Source organism: Scyliorhinus torazame, chromosome 5, assembly GCF_047496885.1.
Source record: "Scyliorhinus torazame isolate Kashiwa2021f chromosome 5, sScyTor2.1, whole genome shotgun sequence".
In the NCBI taxonomy this organism is placed as follows: domain Eukaryota; kingdom Metazoa; phylum Chordata; class Chondrichthyes; order Carcharhiniformes; family Scyliorhinidae; genus Scyliorhinus; species Scyliorhinus torazame.
In genome coordinates, this window is record NC_092711.1 from 215345803 (window position 1) to 215367532 (window position 21730).

Genomic DNA, 21730 nt, shown 5'->3' on the forward strand with positions numbered 1-21730 from the left:
CTCTTTGAACAAAGTCTCTGCACGATCCATCCATTCCTCTACTCCTCGGCATTTCTCTTCAGAATCAGATAATTTTGTTCAATCTGACCACAGAGTCCCTTGCAATGCAGGAGCATTGGTGATCACAGCTTTCAGGCAGTCAAATGCCTGTTGAAAGTCCGCTGTCCCTTGAAACTTTTGACGTTTCTTTAGCAAGCCCATCAGTGGAGTAATCACGCCACAAAACTTTTGCACAACTGTTCGATCAAATTCATTCATGCTAGGAGATCGCATTATTTCCCTTCGTCTTGAGGATAACGGAAACTCCGCAAGGAAAGTGATTCGGGCTTCTCCAAATTCACTTTCGGCTAGGTTCATCACCAAACTCATCTCCTGAAGTCGATCGAAGAACTCCATACGATGTTTTAAATGTTCTTTCCATGTCTGGAAGTTCAAAATAAAAGTAGATTGTCCCACTTTCTCCATGCAATCCCTCAAACGTAAGAGTCCGTTCTTGTAACTGCATTCCCCTGTCTGTAGTCCACACACAACCGTTGGGTACCATCTGGTTTAGGTACCATCACTATGGGTGAGCTCCATTGGCTGCAATCCACTTCAATCATGCCATTCTTCAGCATACTCTCAATCTCTCTGTTAACCTGTACCAATTTTAAAGGATTATGTCTATATGGATGTTGTTTGATAGGAACAGCATTTCCCACATCTACATCAGATATAGCCATTTTAGTACTTCCCAATTTATCTCTACAAACGTGCCCATGTGATATCAATAACTCTTTCAGGTCAGTTTGTTTTTCCTTTGGAAGGTAACTTACCAATTCATCCCAATTTTAAAGAACATCCTCATTTTCCAATTTAATTTGAGGTATGTCAAATTCACAGTCATCTGAATTTGGTTCATCACTTTGAGTTAGAATCATTAAAACCTCCTCCTTTTTCTCTCCTTCCCTTGCAAAGTAGCTTTTAAGCATATTCACATGACACACTCGGTGAGTCTTCCATCTATCTGGTGTTTTTACCACATAATTCACCTCACTTAATTTCCTTTCAATCTGATATGGTCCACAAAACCTAGCTTTTAAAGGCTCTCCTACCACTGGTAACAACACTAAAACTTTATCTCCACTGACAAAACTACGAACTTTGGCTTTCTTGTCCGCTACCCGTTTCATCACATTTTGTGCAACTTTCAAATGTCTCGCCAATTCTCCTGCTCTATTTAATCGTTCCCTAAAATTTGACACGTAATCCAATCGTGTAATTTCCGATTTCTCACCGACCAATTTTTCCTTAATCAATTTAAGTGGTCCTCTTACCTCGTGACCAAAAATTAGTTCAAAAGGACTAAATTTGGTAGACTCATTAGGTGCATCCCTAATTGCAAACAAGACGAATGGGATTCCTTTATCGCAATCCTCTGGATAATCTTGACAATACGCCCTCAACAGTGTCTTTAATGTCTGATGCCACCTTTCTAACGCTCCCTGCGATTCTGGATTGGGGTACGCAGTTGATTTAAATTGTTTTATTCCTAAGCTATCCATAACTTGTTTGAATAACCTTGAGGTACAATTTGATCCCTGATCCGATTGTATTCCTGTGGGTAGTCCATATCTAGTAAAGAATTTAAGTAACTCCTCCACAATCCTTTTAGCTGTAGTATTACGTACTGGAATGGCCTCTGGAAACCTAGTAGACACATCCATTACAGTCAAAAGATATTGATTCCCACTTTTTGTTTTAGGAAGCGGCCCTACACAATCGATTAGGACCCTTGTAAAAGGTTCCTCAAATGCTGGAATGGGTATTAAGGGCACTGGTTTTATCACTGCTTGAGGTTTCCCTATCACTTGACATGTGTGACATGATTGACAAAATTTAACTACATCTTTATGTAGTCCAGGCCAATAAAAATGTTTCTGGATTTTAGCTTCGAGTTTTCCTTATTCCCAAATGACCTCCCACTGGTACCTCATGTGCAACTCGCAACACCTCCTTTCCATACCCTACCGGTAATACTACTTGATGAACGTCTGCCCACTTTTCATCCGCCTGCATATGTACAGGTCTCCATTTTCTCATCACGACATCCTTTTTACCGTAATAACACTCTGGTATACTCTCAGATTCCTCTTCCGTATATGCTTTCTGATATATCCGTTTTATTTCTACATCTTTCTGTTGTAACTCCGCCAATTTTCCTGAACTAAAAATATCCGCCTCATCCTCCACCTGTTTTTGTTCTTTTTCAACCATCTGATCAAAAATCGTTTCTGATAATTGCACTTCAACTTCATCTTCACTCTTTGATTTCTCCTCTTGTCTTAACCTGTGACTTGGTGACCTTGTTATTACACAATGCGGAAAAACCCCAGGATATTCGTCCTTCAACCCTTCAGTTGACTGATTTTCCACTGGCTTATCAACCACAGTAGGCATCACTCCCACCTGCGACCCAGCTATATCATTACCCAAGACAAACTGTATTCCTGGACAAGATAGTTTATCTATTACTCCTACTACCACTTCACCACTCTTCACTGGACTTTCCAACCTTACCTTATATAATGGAACGCTACTCCTCTCACCCTGAATTCCACATATCACCACCTTTTCTGGCAACATTCGTCCCAAACTACATAATTCCTCATCTCTTACCATTAAAGATTGACTAGCCCCTGCATCTCATAAAATTGTGACTTCTTTACCTGCTCCTCCTGATACACATGAGTAAACTTTACCCACACAAGTAAATTCTTTAAAGACATCTGGCACCTTCTTTTTTAAAAAAAATATATTTTATTAAAGTTTTTCAATCACAATTTTTTCCCCCTTACAAATCAAAAAAGAGAAATTAAAAGTACAAGTAACATGATAACTACAATCTAACATTGAGTAACTAACTAACATGGTAAACTAACCAAATAACATAAAGTGAAACTCCCCCCATCCCCCCTCCCCCTCCCAGAACCCAAACATCTTACCCACCTCCCCCCCCCCCCCCCCCCCAGTTTGCTGCTGCTGGTCATCTATCTTCCCTCTAACGTTCTGCTAGGTAGTCGAGGAACGGTTGCCACCGCCTGGTGACCCCTTGAGCCGATCCTCTCAGCGCAAACTTCATCTGCTCCAGTTTTATGAACCCCGCCATATCGTTTATCCAGGCCTCCAGTCCGGGGGGTTTCGCTTCCTTCCACATGAGTAAAATCCTACGCCGGGCGACTAGGGACGCAAAGGCCACGACATCGGCCTCTTTCGCCTCCTGCACTCCCGGCTCATCCGCAACTCCAAATAAAGCTAACCCCCAGCCTGGTTTGACCCGGACCTTCACCACCTTCGAGATCACTCCCGTCACTCCCCTCCAATACCCCTCCAGTGCCGGGCACAACCAAAACATATGTGTGTGGTTTGCTGGGCTTCCGCCGCACCTCCCACACTTGTCCTCCACTCCGAAGAACCTGCTCAACCTTGCTCCCGTTATGTGTGCTCTATGCAGCACCTTAAATTGGATCAGGCTAAGCCTGGCACACGAGGAAGAGGAATTTACCCTGCTTAGGGCATCAGCCCACAAACCCTCCTCCATCTCCTCCCCGAGCTCTTCTTCCCATTTTCCTTTCAATTCGCCCACCAGCTCCTCCCCCTCTTCTCTCATCTCCCGGTATATCTCTGACACCTTGCCCTCCCCGACCCACATCCCCGAAAGCACTCTATCCTGGATCCCCTGTGTCGGGAGCAGCGGAAATTCCCTCACCTGTTGTCTTGTGAACGCCCTCACCTGCATACACCTAAAGAAATTTCCCCGGGGCAGCTTATACTTTTCCTCCAGCGCTCCCAAGCTCGCAAACGTCCTGTCTATAAATAAGTCTCCCACTCTCCTGATTCCCAACTGGTGCCAGCTCTGGATTCCTCCATCCAGCCTCCCTGGGGCAAACCTATGGTTGTTCCTAATTGGGGACCCCACCAAGGCTCCCAACACACCTCTCTGTCGCCTCCATTGCCCCCAGATACTTAATGTTGCCGCCACCACTGGGTTCGTGGTAAATTTTTTTGGTGAGAGCGGTAGTGGCGCCGTCACCAGCGCTTCTAGACTCGTCCCTTTACAGGACTTCATCTCTAGTCTTTTCCACGCCGCTCCCTCTCCCTCTATCATCCATTTACGAATCATCGCCACATTGGCGGCCCAGTAGTAGTCGCCCAAATTCGGCAGCGCCAGTCCCCCTCTGTCTCTACTACGTTGTAAGAACCCCCTCCTTACCCTCGGGACCTTCCCTGCCCACACGAAGCTCGTGATGCTCCTGTCTATTTTTTTTAAAAAGGCCTTAGTGATCAGTATAGGGAGACATTGGAACACAAATAGGAACCTCGGGAGGACCATCATCTTAATTGCCTGCACTCTGCCTGCCAGTGACAGCGGCTGCATGTCCCACCTTTTGAAATCCTCTTCCATTTGTTCCACCAGTCGTGTCAGATTAAGTCTGTGTAAGGTTCCCCAGCTCCTGGCTATCTGAATCCCCAGGTATCGAAAGTTTCTTTCCACTCTCCTTAGCGGTAGGCCATCTATCCCTCTACTCTGGTCCCCAGGGTGTATCACAAAAGGTTCACTCTTTCCCATGTTAAGCCTATATCCCGAGAAATCTCCGAACTCCCTCAATATCTGCATGACCTCTGTCATCCCCCCCACTGGGTCCGCCACATACAGTAGTAGGTCATCCGCGTAGAGTGACACTCGGTGTTCCTCTCCCCCTCTAATCACTCCTCTCCATTTTCTGGAGTCTCTCAGCGCTATGGCCAGTGGTTCAATTGCCAACGCGAACAGTAATGGGGACAGCGGGCATCCCTGTCTTGTCCCCCTGTATAGTCGAAAATACTCCGACCTTTGCCGACCCGTGACCACACTTGCCGTTGGGGCCCCATAGAGGAGTTTGACCCAGCTAACAAACCTGTCCCCGAACCCGAACCTCCTCAGCACCTCCCATAGATACTCCCACTCCACCCTATCAAATGCCTTCTCTGCATCCATTCCCGCCACTATCTCTGCCTCTCCCTCTACTGGGGGCATCATTATCACCCCTAATAGCCGTCGCACGTTGACATTTAGTTGTCTCCCCTTTACGTATCCTGTCTGGTCTTCGTGCACCACCCCGAGACACAATCCTCTATCCTCGTTGCCAGCACCTTTGCTAGCAACTTGGCGTCCACATTTAGCAGTGAGATAGGCCTATAGGACCCGCACTGCAGCGGATCTTTATCCCGCTTCAAAATTAGCGATATTGTCGCCTCCGACATTGTCGGGGGTAGGGTCCCCCCTTCTCTGGCCTCGTTAAAAGTCCTCACCAACAGCGGGGCCAGCAAGTCCACATATTTTCTATAAAATTCCACCGGGAACCCATCTGGTCCCGGGGCCTTCCCTGCCTGCATGTTCCCCAGCCCCTTGGTAACCTCGTCCGCCCCAATTGGTGCCCCCAGGCCTTCCACCTCCTGCTCCTCCACCCTCGGGAACCTTAATTGGTCGAAAAAGTGCCGCATCTCCTCTTTTCCCTCCTGGGGTTGGGACCTATAAAGTCTTTCGTAAAAGGTCTTAAACACCTTGTTTATCTTCCCTGCTCTCCGCACCGTAGCTCCCTTTTCATCTCTAATTCCCCCTATCTCCCTCGCCGCTGTCCTCTTTCGCAGCTGATGGGCCAACAGGCGACTCGCCTTTTCTCCATATTCATATCTCATCCCCTGTGCCTTCCTCCACTGTGCCTCCGCCCTCCTAGTGGTCAAAAGGTCGAACTCCGTCTGGAGTCGTCGTCTCTCCCTGTATAGTCCTTCCTCCGGGGCCTCCGCGTATTCCTTATCTACCTTTAAAATCTCCCCCAGTAATCTTTCCCTTTCCTTGGCCTCTATTTTCCCTTTGTGGGCCCTGATGGAGATCAGCTCTCCTCTGACCACCGCCTTTAGTGCTTCCCATACTACTCCCACTCGGACCTCCCCGTCGTCATTGGCCTCCAGGTATCTCTCGATACATCCCCGCACTCTTCCACAGACTCCCTCATCCGCCAGCAATCCCACATCTAATCGCCAGAGTGCACGCTGCTCCCTCTCCTCTCCTAGTTCCAGGTCCACCCAATGTGGGGCATGATCTGAGACAGCTATGGCTGAATACTCAGTTTCTTCCACCCTCGAGATCAGCGACCTTCCCAAAACAAAGAAATCTATCCGGGAATACACCTTGTGAACATGGGAGAAGAAGGAGAACTCTTTGGCCTTCGGCCTAACAAATTGCCATGGATCCACTCCCCCCCCATTTGGTCCATAAACCACTTAAGCACCTTGGCCGCTGCCGGCCTTCTTCCGGTCCTAGATCTAGATCTATCTAACCCTGGGTCCAACACGGTGTTGAAGTCTCCCCCCATTATCAGGTTTCCTACCTCCAGGTCCGGGATACGTCCCAGCATCCGCTTCATGAATCCCGCATCATCCCAATCCGGGGCATATACGTTAACCAACACGACCTCCGTTCCCTCCAGTCTGCCACTCACCATCACATATCTGCCTCCGCTATCTGCTACAATGTTCCTAGCTTCGAATGATACCCATTTCCCCACCAGTATGGCCACCCCTCTGTTCTTTGCATCCAGCCCTGAGTGGAACACCCCCCCCCCCCCCCCCCCCCCCCCCAGCTAGATCCCCATCTAGCATGATTGCTCCCCCCATATTACTTCCGAAAGTCAGCTGACTTCAACTGACCCTGGCTTCTCCCGCTCACTCCTTGACCCCCCCCCGTGTGCCGTGTGGGGATCTCCCATCTACCTTGCGCCTATCTTCCCGTCATCACCTTTCTGGCGCGGGCACAAGGACAGTAAGCCCCGTATTCTCTATAGTTGTCCCGCCCCTTGTGGCGCAGCTCCCTCTACCGCCCCACTCCCATTCCCCATCCTCCGCCTATGTCTCTTCTTTCCCCCCACCGGCGCCCACATTTCTTCGTGTCCCTCCCTTCCCAATTTACATCCCTATATACATCGGCATTGTCATTTCCCCTCTAACATCAGTCCCTCAGTTCCGATCCAGTTTCTCGTTTTTAATAAAGGTCCATGCTTCTTCCGCCGTTTCGAAGTAGTGATATCTCTCCTGGTACGTGACCCACAGTCGCGCCGGCTGCAGCATCCCGAACTTCACCTTCTTGTGTAGCACCTCCTTGGCTCAATTAAAACTCGCCCTCCTTCTCGCCACCTCCGCACTCCAATCCTGGTACACCCGTACCACCGCATTCTCCCATCTACTACTTCGTACCTTTTTGGCCCATCTCAGAACCACTTCTCTGTCATTGAAGCGATGAAATCGCACGATCGTCGCCCTAGGTGGTTCTCCCGCCTTTGGTCTCCTCGCAGGGACCCGATGAGCCCCTTCCACTTCCAAGGGGCCCGAGGGGGCCTCAGCTACCATTAGCGAGCTTAGCATCGTGCTCACGTAAGCCCCGCAGTCCGTTCCTTCCACTCCCTCGGGGAGACCCAGGATCCGAAGGTTCTTTCTCTGTGCTCTGTTTTCTAGGGCTTCAATCCTTTCAATGCACTTTTTGTGGAGCGCCTCGTGCGTCTGCGTTTTGACCGCCAGGCCCAGGATCTCGTCTTCGTTGTCTGTCACCTTCTGCTCCACCACGCGGGCGGAGCTCCATCTCCTGGGTCTTTTGTGCCTCCTTAAGCCCCTCAATTGCCTGTAGCATCGGGGTCAGCACCTCCTTCTTAAGCAGCTCCACACACCGTCTTAAAAATTCGTCTTGGTCCGGCCCCCATGTCGCCTGGGCTTTCTCCGCTGCCATCTTGCTCCTTTTTTCTCCTGTCCCTATCTTCGAGGATTCTTCACGATCTGGCCGCCGCCACCGATATTTTTCTCTTTCGTTGGGGGGGGGACTCCCTGTTTTCTCACCCCACACCGGGTTTCGTCCTGAAAAAATTCCCCGCTGGGGCTCTTAAAAGAGCCCGAAGGTCCGTTTGAGCTGGAGCCGCCGAAACGTGCGGCTTAGCTGGAAATCGCCGCAACCGGAAGTCTCTGGCACCTTCTTAACAATTATTTCTTGAACAGGCTGTTCAATCGTTTGTACCTCCTTTGCTTCCCTTGGGCTTTCCTTTACCACTTTAACAAACCCCACTGTCTTATCCTGTTTTACCACATCAGCCTTCCCAGTGCTTTTCTTCAACCACCAACACTTGTGACTTTACATGGCCTAGTTTATTACAGTAAAACATTTGAAACTTTTAACTTCTTTTCCACCCTCCTGGATTTAAAAAAAAAATCTGAGGTACACTCTCTTTATTGTCTCCCATCAGATCACCTTTACCTTTACCACTTGAGTATTTCTCATGTGCCCAGTTTCTATCCCTCACCGGCTGAAACTGATGTCGGAAACCAATCTTTGATTTATGAACTAATTCATAATCATAAACGTACTTTCCACATCTTGAGACAAAAAGACCAGCACTCATACCAAATATCAATTTAATAAACATCCTCTGAACCGCCTCCGACACATGGACATCACTTAAATAAGGGCACCAAAACTGCACACACTATTTGAGATGTGGTCTCGCCAATGTCCAACATAGTTGAAACATAAAATCCTTCCTGTTGTGTTCAATTCCTCTCATGTTAAAGGATAGCATTCAATTAACCTTCTTAATTACTTGCTGTAGCTGCGACTGTGTCACAGCTGTGACACATGCACTAGAACACCTAGATCCCTCTGTACCTCGGAATTCTAGTCGTTCACAAACTGAGTTGTACTCTGCTTTTTTTATTCTTCCTGCCACACTATACTCCACCTGCCAGTGTTTTACCCACTCATTCTGCATCCTCCTTATGACCTCTTCACAACATACTTTTCTATTTATCTTTGTGCATCTGTGAAATTTAGCTACCATGCCTTTGCTTTCACTGTAGTAAGTCAGATCATCTGAGAGAACTGCTGGCATGCAAAAAGACCCAAAGGTGACACGACAATCAAGACCGATGAAAGTTGTGGACCTTTGTTCTAATTTGGGCTGGAGGCCAGAATATCTTCCAGGATTTTTGTATTTAAGGGAAAGATGTCAGGAACTGGAGTTTTAATGAGACATCTAGGGCGGGATTCTCTGCAATAGGCGCGATGTCCGCCGACCGGCGCCAAAAATGGCGCGAATCAGTCCGTCATCGCGCTGCCCCAAAGGTGCGGAATCCTCCGCACCTTGAGGGGCCGAGCCCTAACCTTGAGGGGCTAGGCCCGCACCGGACTGATTTACGCCCTGCCAGATGGCGGGAAAAGCCTTTGGTGCCCCGCCAGCTGGCGCAAAACTGACTTTGCCGTGCGGCGCATGCGCGGGAGCGTTAGCAGCCGCTCATGGCATCCCCGCGCATGCGCAGTGGAGGGGGGTCTCTTCTGCCTCCGCCATAGTGGAGACCATGGCGAAGGCGGAAGGAAAAGAGTGCCCCCACGGCACAGGCCCGCCTGCGGATCGGTGGGCCCCGATCGCGGGCCAGGCCACCGTGGGGGTACACCCCGGGGCCAGATCGCCCCGCACCTCCCCAAGGACCCCGGAGCCCACCCGCGCCGCTTTGTCCCGCCGGTAAGAGAGGTGGTTTGATTCTCAACGGCCGGACAGGCATTCCAGCAGCGGGACTTCAGCCCATCGTGGGCCGGAGAATCGCCGGGGGGGGCCCACCAACCGGCGCGGCGCGATTCCCACCCCCGCCGAATATCCGGTGCCGGAGAATTCGGCCACCGGCAGGGGTGGGATTCACGCCAGCCCCCAGCGATTCTCCGAACCGGCGGGGGGTCGGAGAATCCTGCCCCTAGTCTTTGAAACGGACTGAACTTTTAAAAAAATAATCTTTATTGTCACAAGTAGGCTTACATCAACATTGCAATGAAGTTACTGTGAAAAGCTCCTAGTTACCACATTCCGGCCCCTGTTTGGGTACACAGAGGGAGAATTCAGGATGTCCAAATTACCTAACAGCATGTCTTTCGGAACTTGTGGGAGGAAACCGGAGCACCCGGAGGAAACACACGCAGACACAGGGATAAACGTGCAGACTCTGCACAGACAGTGATCCAAGCTGGGAATTGAATCTGGAGCTGTGAAGCAACAGTGCTACCTACTACCATGCCACCCGCACGTAAATTGATTCCAACCCACAACAAGACAGGGAAACTATTTAACTATATCTCTCCTGTTCCAATCCTATGGAGAAGAGATGGCAAATTTCAAAACTCATCAAGGGCAATGAGGCAACAGCCCCACCCCACTTCTGCAAACTGTGAAAGACCTTCATTCCTGCCCTATTGACAAAATATTTATGGAAATCACTTCACAATATTCAAAGGTTAATTGCTTGGTCAAAATACCTTGATTTTTAAGTTAGCTGTCCAGACAAACTGATCGAATTATTATTGGAATCTACAATAATGCTGGAATTACTCGCATTTGGAGAGAGATCACGTAACCAGCCAAGTTATTTTTGTGTGGTTTCAGCAAATGGATTTCTTTGCAGAACGAACTAGCAATTGAGCTAAGTGAAGCCTCTGTCTCTTTCTCTCACTCTCTCTAACAAGCTGATTACTAATTGTACTTGAGTCTCCATTCTGTAGTAAACAGAGATTCCAGACAAAGAATTCAACTCCATAGCAGTGTCTCCAGGAAGACAGAACGTTCAGCTACAGCTTTTAGCTGCCTCTGCACTGAAAGCAAAACAACCGGATTCGGCCTGCAGCAAGGAGATATTTCTAGCTGCAAACTGTGAACTTCTTTTATTTAGTACGGACTATAATTTGGCCAGATTCATGTTCCCCTACTCTAACCTGCAACGGTGTGTGTTAACTTGGGTGTGTCTGTACTTGTGGAAGCTGGAGGGTATTTTATTACTTTACCCAGGTCGGTTTCAAGATGATAAATCTAACCCCCTCTTTGAGAAACCGCGGATCATTGTCCGACTGGTTCTTTTATGGTCACAGCATATCGATAGTTAAATGTGCACACTAAATTGACAAAGATATCCTTTTTTAAAATCTGTTGCAATCAAGCAAGTAGAGGGAAAAGAAGGGGACCCTTCAATCTTTCCTCACCTGGCCGTGGAGTTTCAGTAGGTAATCCAAAATAACCAGGCACCGCACCAGTTTGTATTGCGAAGGATTATGAAGGTGCTGGGATTAAACCATAGAATCATAGAATTTACAGTGCAGAAGGAGGCCATTCGGCCCAGTGAGTCTGCACCGGCCCTTGGAAAGAGCACCCCATTCAAGCCCACGCCGCCACCCTATCCCCGTAACCCAGTAACCCCACCTATCCTTTTTGGACACTGAGGGCAATTTATCATGGCCAATCCACCGAACCTGCACATCTTTGGACTGTGGGAGGAAACCGGAAATAGTGTTGTGTATCACACCACTTTTTTCCTTTGCATCGGCAGAATGCCCATGCTTAAAATTCGCTCCTCATTTTTACTCTTTGAGCAATATTTCCAAAAAAATTGATGGAGATAAAAGTGTTCATCCACAGTGAGTTGCATTTGGCTACAAAGTATTTTATTTTATTTTATTTTTTAATTTAAAGTACCCAATTCATTTTTTTCTCAATTAAAGGGCAATTTGGCACGGCCAATCCACCTGCCCTGCATATCTTTGGGTTGTGGGGGTGACACCCATACAGACACTGGGAGAATGTGCAAACTCCACACAGGCAGTAAACCGGGGCCGTGATCGAACCCGGTCCTCGGTGCTATGAGGCAGCAGTGCTAACCACTGCGCCACCCTGAAGCCCAACAAAGCACTTTATTTTGCATACTTGGTGTATTGCACCTGAGGATTGTGAAGAAACAATGTGATTCAATTGCATCTCTCCTGTTGAAGTACTACAGTGGATTTGGGAAAAGCTCATATAGGTCTACTCTGTTCTTAATGTGAAGTTGCATAACCCAAGTTAGCTGCTTCATTTGAGTGTTAAATTCTCTATTTCCCAAGTTATTTTAGCTGTTTCATTCAAATATATGATACTGCACGATTTCACAATGAGGGGGTAAAAAACTTAGTGGACTGTAGATACTTAACAAGGATGCTGGAAAAATTCAGCAGGTCTGGCAGCATCAGTAAGGAGAGAAAAGAGAAGGCGCGATCCGACGGAAATGTTTCTAAGTGTCAATTGTGGAGGCTTTTGCTGGGAGTTTCTCGCCAGCTCTGACGGTGAGTTCCCCGTCGCTATCTAACGACATGGTAATTTTTGGGGGCCCTGGGGAGTTTCTCACTGGCATAGCCCACATTTAGAATTATTTTCATCTCTGGGAAGCTGAACTCCGAGATCGGGCTGCAGTTTGAACGGGTGCCCTGATCTCTAAGTGAGCTTGTGGGTCTCCCACACCTGCCTCCCCCCCCCTCCCCCTTCCCCCCCCCCCCCCCCACCCCTCCACCCCCCAACCCATGGGCAGTGTCACCTCCCGCACATATGGGCACTGCCCCACACCCCCAGCAAGTGATAACACCCCGCTATATGGTCACTGGGCACACTTCTTCAGGCTCCCTTACAGGCCCCTTTTAGGACCGCCACCTGTCACCATCCCCAACCTCCCAGAGGCCCCTCTTACCTGCTCTGCACCCCTCCACCCATAATACTCCCCCTCCACATCCTTTCATGGGCATGGCGCCCCTTGAGCCCTGATCCTGGGCACCCTTGCACTGCCATTTTGGTAGTGCTCTTGCTACTTAGTAGTGCCACCTGGGCCAGTGCTAAAGTGCCAGCTGGGCAGTGCCAAGGTACCCATGTTCCAGGGGACTAGACAGGGAGCCATCCTGCCCGATCCCTGACCACCCATGGGCATCTGATGGCACGGGAGACCCCCCTGGATGCCCTTCCACCTGGTGCGACATCTACCGGCAATGTTGCCCTCCCAGTAGGCCCAGAGTTAACATTTTAGTCCTTTGGCTCTTCGTCAGAACTGGAGAGCTGTGGGCGATTGCAACAAAAAGTAGCAACTTCTGGCCTGGTGTGGGAGGGGGAGTGGTGGGTTGCATTAAGGCAATACATGTATGGAATATTTTAATAAAGGGGTTTAAGATGGACGAGAAAGGTCACAATCGAAAGTTGCCAAACTCAATGTTGAGTCCCGAGGGTTGCAATGTGCCCATCCAAAAAATGAAATGCTGCTCCTCTAGCTTGAGCCAGGCTTCACTGGAGCATTGCAGGAGGCCAAGGACGGACATCTGGGAATCAGAGCAAGATGCTGAGTTGAAATGGCATGCAATAGGAAGGTTGGGGTCACACTTGCAGACTCAGCAAAGGTGTTCTGCAAAGGGGTCACCCAGTCAGCATTTAGTCTCCCTTGAGGAGATATGTGAACTTCTGCCTATGAGGAAAATATCTTCATGTTCAGATCTTGATTTCTCGGTTTGAATGCCTTCAGAATACCAAGGGCGCTTTGCAGCCTGCATGCACTGCATTGCTGAGTTTATATTTTCAGTTGAACTTTGTGTTTTGTTAAGTTCAAATCTCTGAAGAAAAATTGTGTAAAATGTTTGGTAAGTTAATGCAAGAGGCTCTATTGTTTTAAAGTTGTTCAAATAGGATCAGAAAAGAGGAAATCTTCTGTTTCAGTTTTACAAAGCTCCGCTGCAAATACATGCCAAATGTTTTGAAACAACTAGTATCCCTATTACTATCCATAGGCTGCTGAACATGGAGCACAGTGGGTTGTTGTTATGCTGGAAGACTATCTTTGTCAGTTTAACCTGTACAGCATTGTGGTGATATGCATCACTGTAAACACACAAGGGGTTAATGTATATACACTACAACTAAGTAACCACTAGAGGGAGCACCAGAGATGTCATGAATGCAAACATACAGCTAATGAACACACAGAATAGGACACGACCAATGGGCAGTCAAGACACCCAGAGGTGACACTACCACAAGGGGGCATTACACAACCCATATATAAGGACATGGCATACATGCTCTGTCTCTTTCCACAGGCATCACTTAGAGAGTAGGACAGGGGCAGATCAGAAGCATCACACCCACCACGTGGCTTAGAGCAGACTGGTTAGTTAGAATGAGTTATTATAGCAAGATTAGGAGAGTCAAACTTGTAGAGAACTGTGCTAATGGTTCAATAAATCACATTGAACTTAATTCAAAGTCTGGAGTATCTTTTAGTCAATGCTGCATCGAGTTGCGGCCTGTGTTATCCCAGAGTACATAACACAACAAACATATTGCTGCACCATCCTTTGAACAATTTCTTTTAATGCCGGAGATGGTTTTGGTTTCGAAGGGTCGAATGATATTGTCGTTACTAAAGCCTCGTCTTGGTGGAAGTTTGTTAGCATTGTATCGTTGTGATGTCACAAGAACACAAAATGCTTTGATCCATAAGAACATAATGAACAATTCATCTTGTGTGAAATCTTGTAGCACAAAATGAGGTTATTTGGCCATTGTGCCTGCGCTGGCTCTTTGAAAGAGCTATCCAATTAGTCTCAAACCCTTGCGCTTCCTCCACTGCTCTGGAAATGTTTCCCTAGCCACCTGTAGCCAGAAACGTGGTTTAACCTGGTTCACAGCAGGGGCAAAAAATTGATGAACCATCTTATGCCTCATTCTCTCAGCCTTTTTCGCTTTGCCCTTTGGGGTACAAACTGCATACTCACACTGCAGTTTGAGACATTACTGTTCATCCTGTTCATCTCCATCATGACAAAAGCTGAAAATGCTGTGTGAATGGAACGTAGAGAGAAACAGTTAACTTTACTGTTCACCATTAAATAGAGTCAGATTTTATCTCCTCCGTTTTACAGAAGGCCATGCAAGATAAATTGCCATGCAAATTTAGGTTCTTGAGTAGAGTAAGGTAGGCAAACAGCAGCCTTGTGTTGTCCCTGTCCAAATGCGTACCAAAAAGATAATTGGCTACCATTTGAATTGCAAGAAAAAATGGAAGACGGAAAGAATATTAGCACAATTGTCTGCAGTGCTTGCCTGCTCATCTATTTTGCACACCTTAGTGAACTACTTGAACATTAAAAAAGCAAGCTGTTAAAAGACCCCAACTCTGTGTGTCAGTTGTAAATTAACATCTTCGAAACTACATTCAGGCTTAAGCAAACATGGATTTTAGTCAGTGCACCATGCATTGTGATAAGATTTTTCTTAAACTCTGAAATCTTAAAATTGTAAAATATTCAAAATGTTGTCATCTGGTACGAGTGCTTAACATGAAATGATGCTTGAATTACCTGAGGCTAAAGGATACCTGGTGATTGTGGAGAAACTCACATAAATGGTCTGTGTAACCGTTCATAATTTCAACAGTAATGTTACTTTCTGCTTCAGGTGTCGGGCTCTGTCCTACTGCCTTGTATAACTGGAACCTCAAGAAAAAGAACAGTAAGTATATTATGCACACTTGCTATTAATTTTAAGATCCTATTTGTTTACCAATTGCAAACTATTGTTCCACAAAAGCCTATGCCAGTTTCCACCTATCTTTATAGAGAAAAGAAATAGACCGAGAACATGGAGGCACATGAAAAGCCCACTTGGCCCATTGAAGTTTTTCTCTCTCTAATACAACTCTCCCATCAAAGTATCCAACTGTACTTTGATAAATCCCATTATTTTTGTCTAAATTGTCTGCATGATGTACTTTTCACACATTTATTGCTCTCTTAGTAAAGATGATCTTGCTGATGTATTTGGAAGTTTCTCTGCTTTCCTTCTCTATCCTCTGGCTTACTCGGAAGTAATACTCTGGATTTATTTTATTTATAACATTTAATATTTTATCCACTTAAGTGAAGTCCTCCCCACTTTAAAAACATGTTCAATCCAGAGGAATTTAAGCTTTTCTGATCTTTCTTCATAGCTCATCACCTTTTACACCTGGGATCATTCTTATTGCTTTTTTCAAATATCTATTTTTTTAATATATTGGAATGACCACGATTCAGCAAGTTACTTAGAAGTGGAACTAAACTTTAACATTGCAGAAATTCAAACCTCTTAAGGTACTATGGTTGTAATTCGCCACCATATCTTGAGTTACCCAGTATTTTTGTTTAATTTGGAATGCAAGGGTGAAATAATGATTTCTGTCTGCAAGCCAAAATGTTAGCATTTCATTGTATTCTGAAGGGGAATGTAGAACTGAGTAGGCCATTCCACCTTCCAGTCTATTTTGCCATTCAATATCATCATGGCTGTCTGTATTCTAACTCTATCCACCCATTTTTGCTCCATCTGACTTGAACCCCTTGGCCAGCAGAACTGTGAATTTTAACACAGCAGAAAACATTTATACTTCATAGAGTCGATTCACTGATCCTATTCTCTTATTAGAGAGCTCAGCTTCCTAGGAGTGTCAGTCAGAGATTGTGTGAAAGCACTTAAGACCAGATTTCCAGTCTGTCCTGAGGCCAACTCTATGCTAGGAATACAGGAATATTCAATTAACTATGTTATTTTTTCGGGCTTTCACATTCGACTTTCTGTGTCAGCCATTGTTCAGTTGGTAGCTCTTATCATTTCAGAGTGTGGATTTAAGTCCCACTCCATGAATTTGAACACTTAAATCGAGGTTGGCAATATAATGAAGTACTGAGAGGGGACTGTCTTTCAGTTGAGATGTTAAACTGGGATCCTGTCTGCTTTCTCAAGTGGACATAAGATCCAATTGGGCAAATATCTCTGTTATCCTGGCCAATAACTATCAGTCAACATCACTAAAAGACATCTCCTGGTTGTTCCCACAAACAGCAAATTAGCTCCCATGCTTCCTACATTATAAAAGCAACTACACTTCAAAAAGTACTTCATTGGCTGTAACTGTTATGCGGATGTGGCCTTACAAGTGACTGCCACCCAGAAGGATCAGTAACTTTCTTTGGAGCCAGGAAGAGCAGGAGTGCATTTCCAAGCACGCGATAGGGCTGTTACAGAGGTCTAGGGTTCATGAAAGGTGCTATATCAATGCACGTCTTTCCATCTTTCTTTACTTTATTTCTCGTACAATAACAGCTAAGCCTACTTAAAGAAAGTGTAGCCAATTACTAATATTTTCAAGGACTTTTAGCCTGTTACAAATTTTGATGCTCTTTTCTGGATGTGATTCTTACCTGGTGTTTCGTTGAATCAATGCTTAAGCAACGCAAAGCATGTAAAAATGTATTGAAGAAACTGCTAGGTGTTGATTTGTAACATCTGCCAAAAATATGTTTAATAGCCATCAAATCACAGGCTGAGTGTTTTGCTCCATCGCCGTTGACTCTTTCTAAAGATGGTGACTACAAGGAAACTACAGGAAACTTCTACTAATTCTACTCTTTGGATAGAAATCATTTTCTGTTAGCATTCTGCCTGCTGACCTCTGGAGAAGATTGGTCTTCTATACTATTCTTTAATTCTAGTTTCATAGCTCTTTGTTAGCCACATTATTTTTTATAACTGCCCTAGTGACCTGGGGTGAGAACTGCAAATGCGCCATTGGCACTTTTTTCCTCTTTATTCTTTCATGGGATATGGGCATTTCCGGCAGAGCCAGCATTTGTTGCCCATCCCTAATTGTCCTTAAACTGAGTTCATGGCTAGGTCATTTCAGAGAACACTTGAGAGACCTGTGGGTCTGGAGTCACATGTAGGCCAGACCAGGTAAGGACAACATATTACCTTCCCTTCCTAGAACCAGATGAATTTCTACAACAATCGGTGATATTGTCATGGTCAGCATTACTGCTACCCTCTTCCTCCCCCTCCCCACCCCACCCCCTAAAAAGGGGGAGTGGGAGCAGGAACCAGGAGCGAAATTCTCCATCCCGCCCCGCCACATTTCTGCCCCGACCCGCCGGCGGGATGCTCCGTTACACCGGCCGGTCAATGGGGTTTCCCATTGTGGGGCAGCCCCACGCCGTCGGGAAACCCCCGGGCGCCGGCAAAACGGAGACTCCCGCCGGCGGAGAATGACGCCCCAGGTGTGCACTGTTGATGTAACATGGAAACAAGCAACATTGGCTCATACGTTTTGGAATGATGAATAGGGAATTGATTCTTCAAAAAATGAAATGGATCTGCTACTCTTAATTTCACACTAGTGGGTAGAAGTAAATAATTGCAGTAACTGTGATGTGGATGTGGCCTTGCAAGTGACTGCCACCCAGAAAGATCAGTAACTTTCTTTAGAGCCAGGAAATGCAGGAGTGCATTTCCAAGCATGCGATAACAAAGAACAAAGAAAATTACAGCACAGGAACAGTCCCTTCGGCCCTCCCAGCCTGCACCGATCCAGATCCTTTTATCTAAACCTGTCACCTATTTTCCAAGGATCTACTTCCCTCTGTTCCCCGCCCATTCATATATCTGTCTAGATGCATCTTAAATGATGCTATTGTGCCCGCCTCTACCACCTCCGCTGGCAAAGCGTTCCAGGCACCCACCACCCTTTGCGTATAAAACATTACGCGCACATCTCCCTTAAACTTTCCCCCTCTCACCTTGAAATTGTGACCCCTTGTAATTGACACCCCCACTCTTGGGGGAAAAAGCTTGTTGCTATCCACCCTGTCCATACCTCTCATAATTCTGTAGACCTCAATCAGGTCCCCCCTCAACCTCCGTCTTTCCAACAAAAACAATCCTAATCTACTCAACCTTTCTTCATAGCTAGCACCCTCCATACCAGGCAACATCCTGGTGAACCTCCTCTGCACCCTCTCTAAAGCATCCACATCTTTCTGGTAATGTGGCGACCAGAACTGCACGCTGTATTCCAAATGTGGCCTAACCAAAGTCCTATACAACTGTAACATGACCTGCCGACTCTTGTACTCAATACCACGTCCGATGAAGGCAAGCATGCTGTATGCCTTCTTGACCACTCTATCGACCTGAGTTGCCACCTTCAGGGTACAATGGAGCTGAACTCCCAGATCTCTCTGTACATCAATTTTCCCCAGGACTCTTCCATTGACCGACTAGTCCGCTCTTGAATTAGATCTTCCAAAATGCATCACCTCGCATTTGCCTGGATTGAACTCCATCTGCCATTTCTCTGCCCAACTCTCCAATCTATTTATATTTTGCTGTATTCTCTGACAGTCCTCCTCGCTATCTGCAACTCTGCCAATCTTAGTATCATCTGCAAACTTGCTAATCAGACCACCTATACCTTCGTCCAGATCATGTATGTATATCACAAACAACAGTGGTCCGAGCACGGATCCCTGTGGAACACCACTAGTCACCTTTCTCCATTTTGAGACACTCCCTTCCACCACTACTCTCTGTCTCCTGTTGCCCAGCCAGTTCTTTATCCATCTAGCTAGTACACCCTGAACCCCATATTGACTTCACTTATTCCATCAACCTGCCATGGGAAACTTTATCAAAAGCCTTACTGAAGTCCATGTATATGACATCTACAGCCCTTCCATCATCAATTAACGTTGTCACTTCTTCGAAGAATTCTATTAGGTTTGTAAGACATGACCTTCCCTGCACAAAACCATGCTGCCTATCACTGATAAGTCTATTTTCTTCCAAATATGAATAGATCCTATCCCTCCGTATCTTCTCCAGCAGTTTGCCTACCACTGACGTCAAGCTCACAGGTCTATAATTCCCTGGATTATCCCTGCTACCCTTCTCAAACAAAGGGACAACATTAGCAATTCTCCAGTCCTCCGGGACCTCACCCGTGCTCAAGGATGCTGCAAAGATATCTATTAAGGCCCCAGCTATTGCTTCCCTCAGTAATCTGGGATAGATCCCATCCGGACCTGGGGACTTGTCCACCTTAATGCCTTTTAGAATCCCCAAAACTTCCCCCTTCCTTATGCCGACTTGACCTAGAGTATTTAAACATCCATCCGTAGCCTCAACATCCGTCATGTCCCTCTCCTTGGTGAATACCGATGCAAAGTACTCATTAAGAATCTCACCCATTTCCTCTGACTCCACGCATAAATTCCCTCTTTTGTCTTTGAGTGGGCCAATTCTTTCTCTAGTTACCCTCTTGCTCCTTATATACGAATAAAAGGCTTTGGGATTTTCCTTAACCCTGTTAGCCAAAGATATTTCATGACCCCTTTTAGGGGCTGTTTAGCACAGGGCTAAATCGCTGGCTTTGAAAGCAGACCAGGCCAGCAGCACGGTTCAATTCCCGTAACAGCCTCCCCGAACAAGCGCCGGAATGTGGCGACTAGGGGTTTTTCACAGTAACTTCATTGAAGCCTACTTGTGACGATAAACAATTTTTCATTTTCATTTTCATTTTAGCCCTCTTTATTGCGCGTTTGAGATTTGTCCTACTTTCCCCATATTCCTCCAAAGCTTCATCAGATTTAAGTCGCCTAGATCTTATGTATACTTCCTTTTTCATCTTAGCTAGTCTCACAATTCCACCCGTCATCCATGGTTCCCTAATCTTGCCATTTCTATCCCTCATTTTCACAGGGACATGTCTGTCCTGCACTCTAATCAACCTTTCCTTAAAAGACTCCCACATTTCAAATGGGGATTTACCCTTAAAGAGCTGCTCCCAATCCACATTCCCTAGCTATTGCCGAATTTTGTTATACTTGGCCTTTCCCCAATTTAGCAATCTTTCTTTAGGACCACTCTCGTCTTTGTCCATGAGTATTCTAAAATTTACGGAATTGTGATCGCTATTCCCAAAGTAATCACCGACTGAAACTTTAACCACCTGGCCGGGATCATTCCCCAATACCAGGTCTAGTATGGCCCCTTCCCGAGTTGGACTATTTACATACTGCTCTAAAAAAACTCTCCTGGATGCTCCTTACAAATTCTGCTCCATCTACGCCTCCAACACTACATGAGTCCCATTCAATGTTGGGGAAGTTAAAATCTCCCATCACGACCACCCTATTGCTCCTACATTTTTCTATAATCTGTCTACATATTTGTACCTCTACTTCACGCTCTCTTTTGGGAGGCCTGTAGTAAACAATGTTAGTGCACCCTTCCTATTTCTTAGCTCTACCCATATTGCCTCAGTGCTCGAATCCTCCATCGTGCCCTCCTTAATCATAGCTGTGATATCATCTCTGACCAGTAATGCAACTCCTCCACCCCTTTTACCTCACTCTCTCTCCCTCCTGAAGCATCTATACCCTGGGATATTTAGTTGCCAGTCTTGCCCTTCCCTCAACCAAGTCTCCGTAATACCAATAACATCATATTCCCAGGTACTAATCCAAGCCCTAAGTTCATCTGCCTTACCTGCTACACTTCTCGCATTGAAACATATGCACCTCCGACCACCTGTCCCTTTGCGTTCTTCATCTCTTCCCTGTCTACTCTTCCCCTTCATCACATTGAGTTTATTATCTAGTACCTTGCTGGCTTTAGTTGCTGCCTCTTTACTGACCTCTAACTTCCTAATCTGGTTCCCATCCCCCTGCCACATTAGTTTAAAACCTCCCCAACAGTGTTAGCAAAAGCACCCCCTAGGACATTGTTTCCAGTCCTGCCCAGGTGTAGACCAACTGATTTGTAATGGTCCCACGCCCCCAGAACCGCGTTCCCAAAAATCTGAACCCCTCCCTCCTGCACCATCTCTCAAGCCACGTATTCATTCTGACTATTCTTGAATTTCTACTCTGACTGTCTCGTGGCACTGGTAGCAATCCTGAGATTACTACCTTTGAGGTCCTACTTTTTAACTTGTCTCCTAACTCCCTAAATTCTGATTGTAGGACTTCATCCCATTTTTT

General features: G+C 46.4%; 1 protein-coding gene across 9 annotated transcripts in view; it reads left to right on the forward strand.

Moving 5' to 3' along the window:
* Window positions 1–21730, forward strand: part of hdx (highly divergent homeobox) — a 233682-nt gene that overhangs the window by 113011 nt on the left and 98941 nt on the right. For all 9 annotated transcript variants that reach the window (XM_072505124.1, XM_072505118.1, XM_072505115.1 and 6 more), the window contains one exon: window positions 15336–15389. In XM_072505124.1, coding sequence (XP_072361225.1) covers window positions 15336–15389 — 54 coding nt within the window. The remainder of the gene's footprint in view (window positions 1–15335; window positions 15390–21730) is intronic.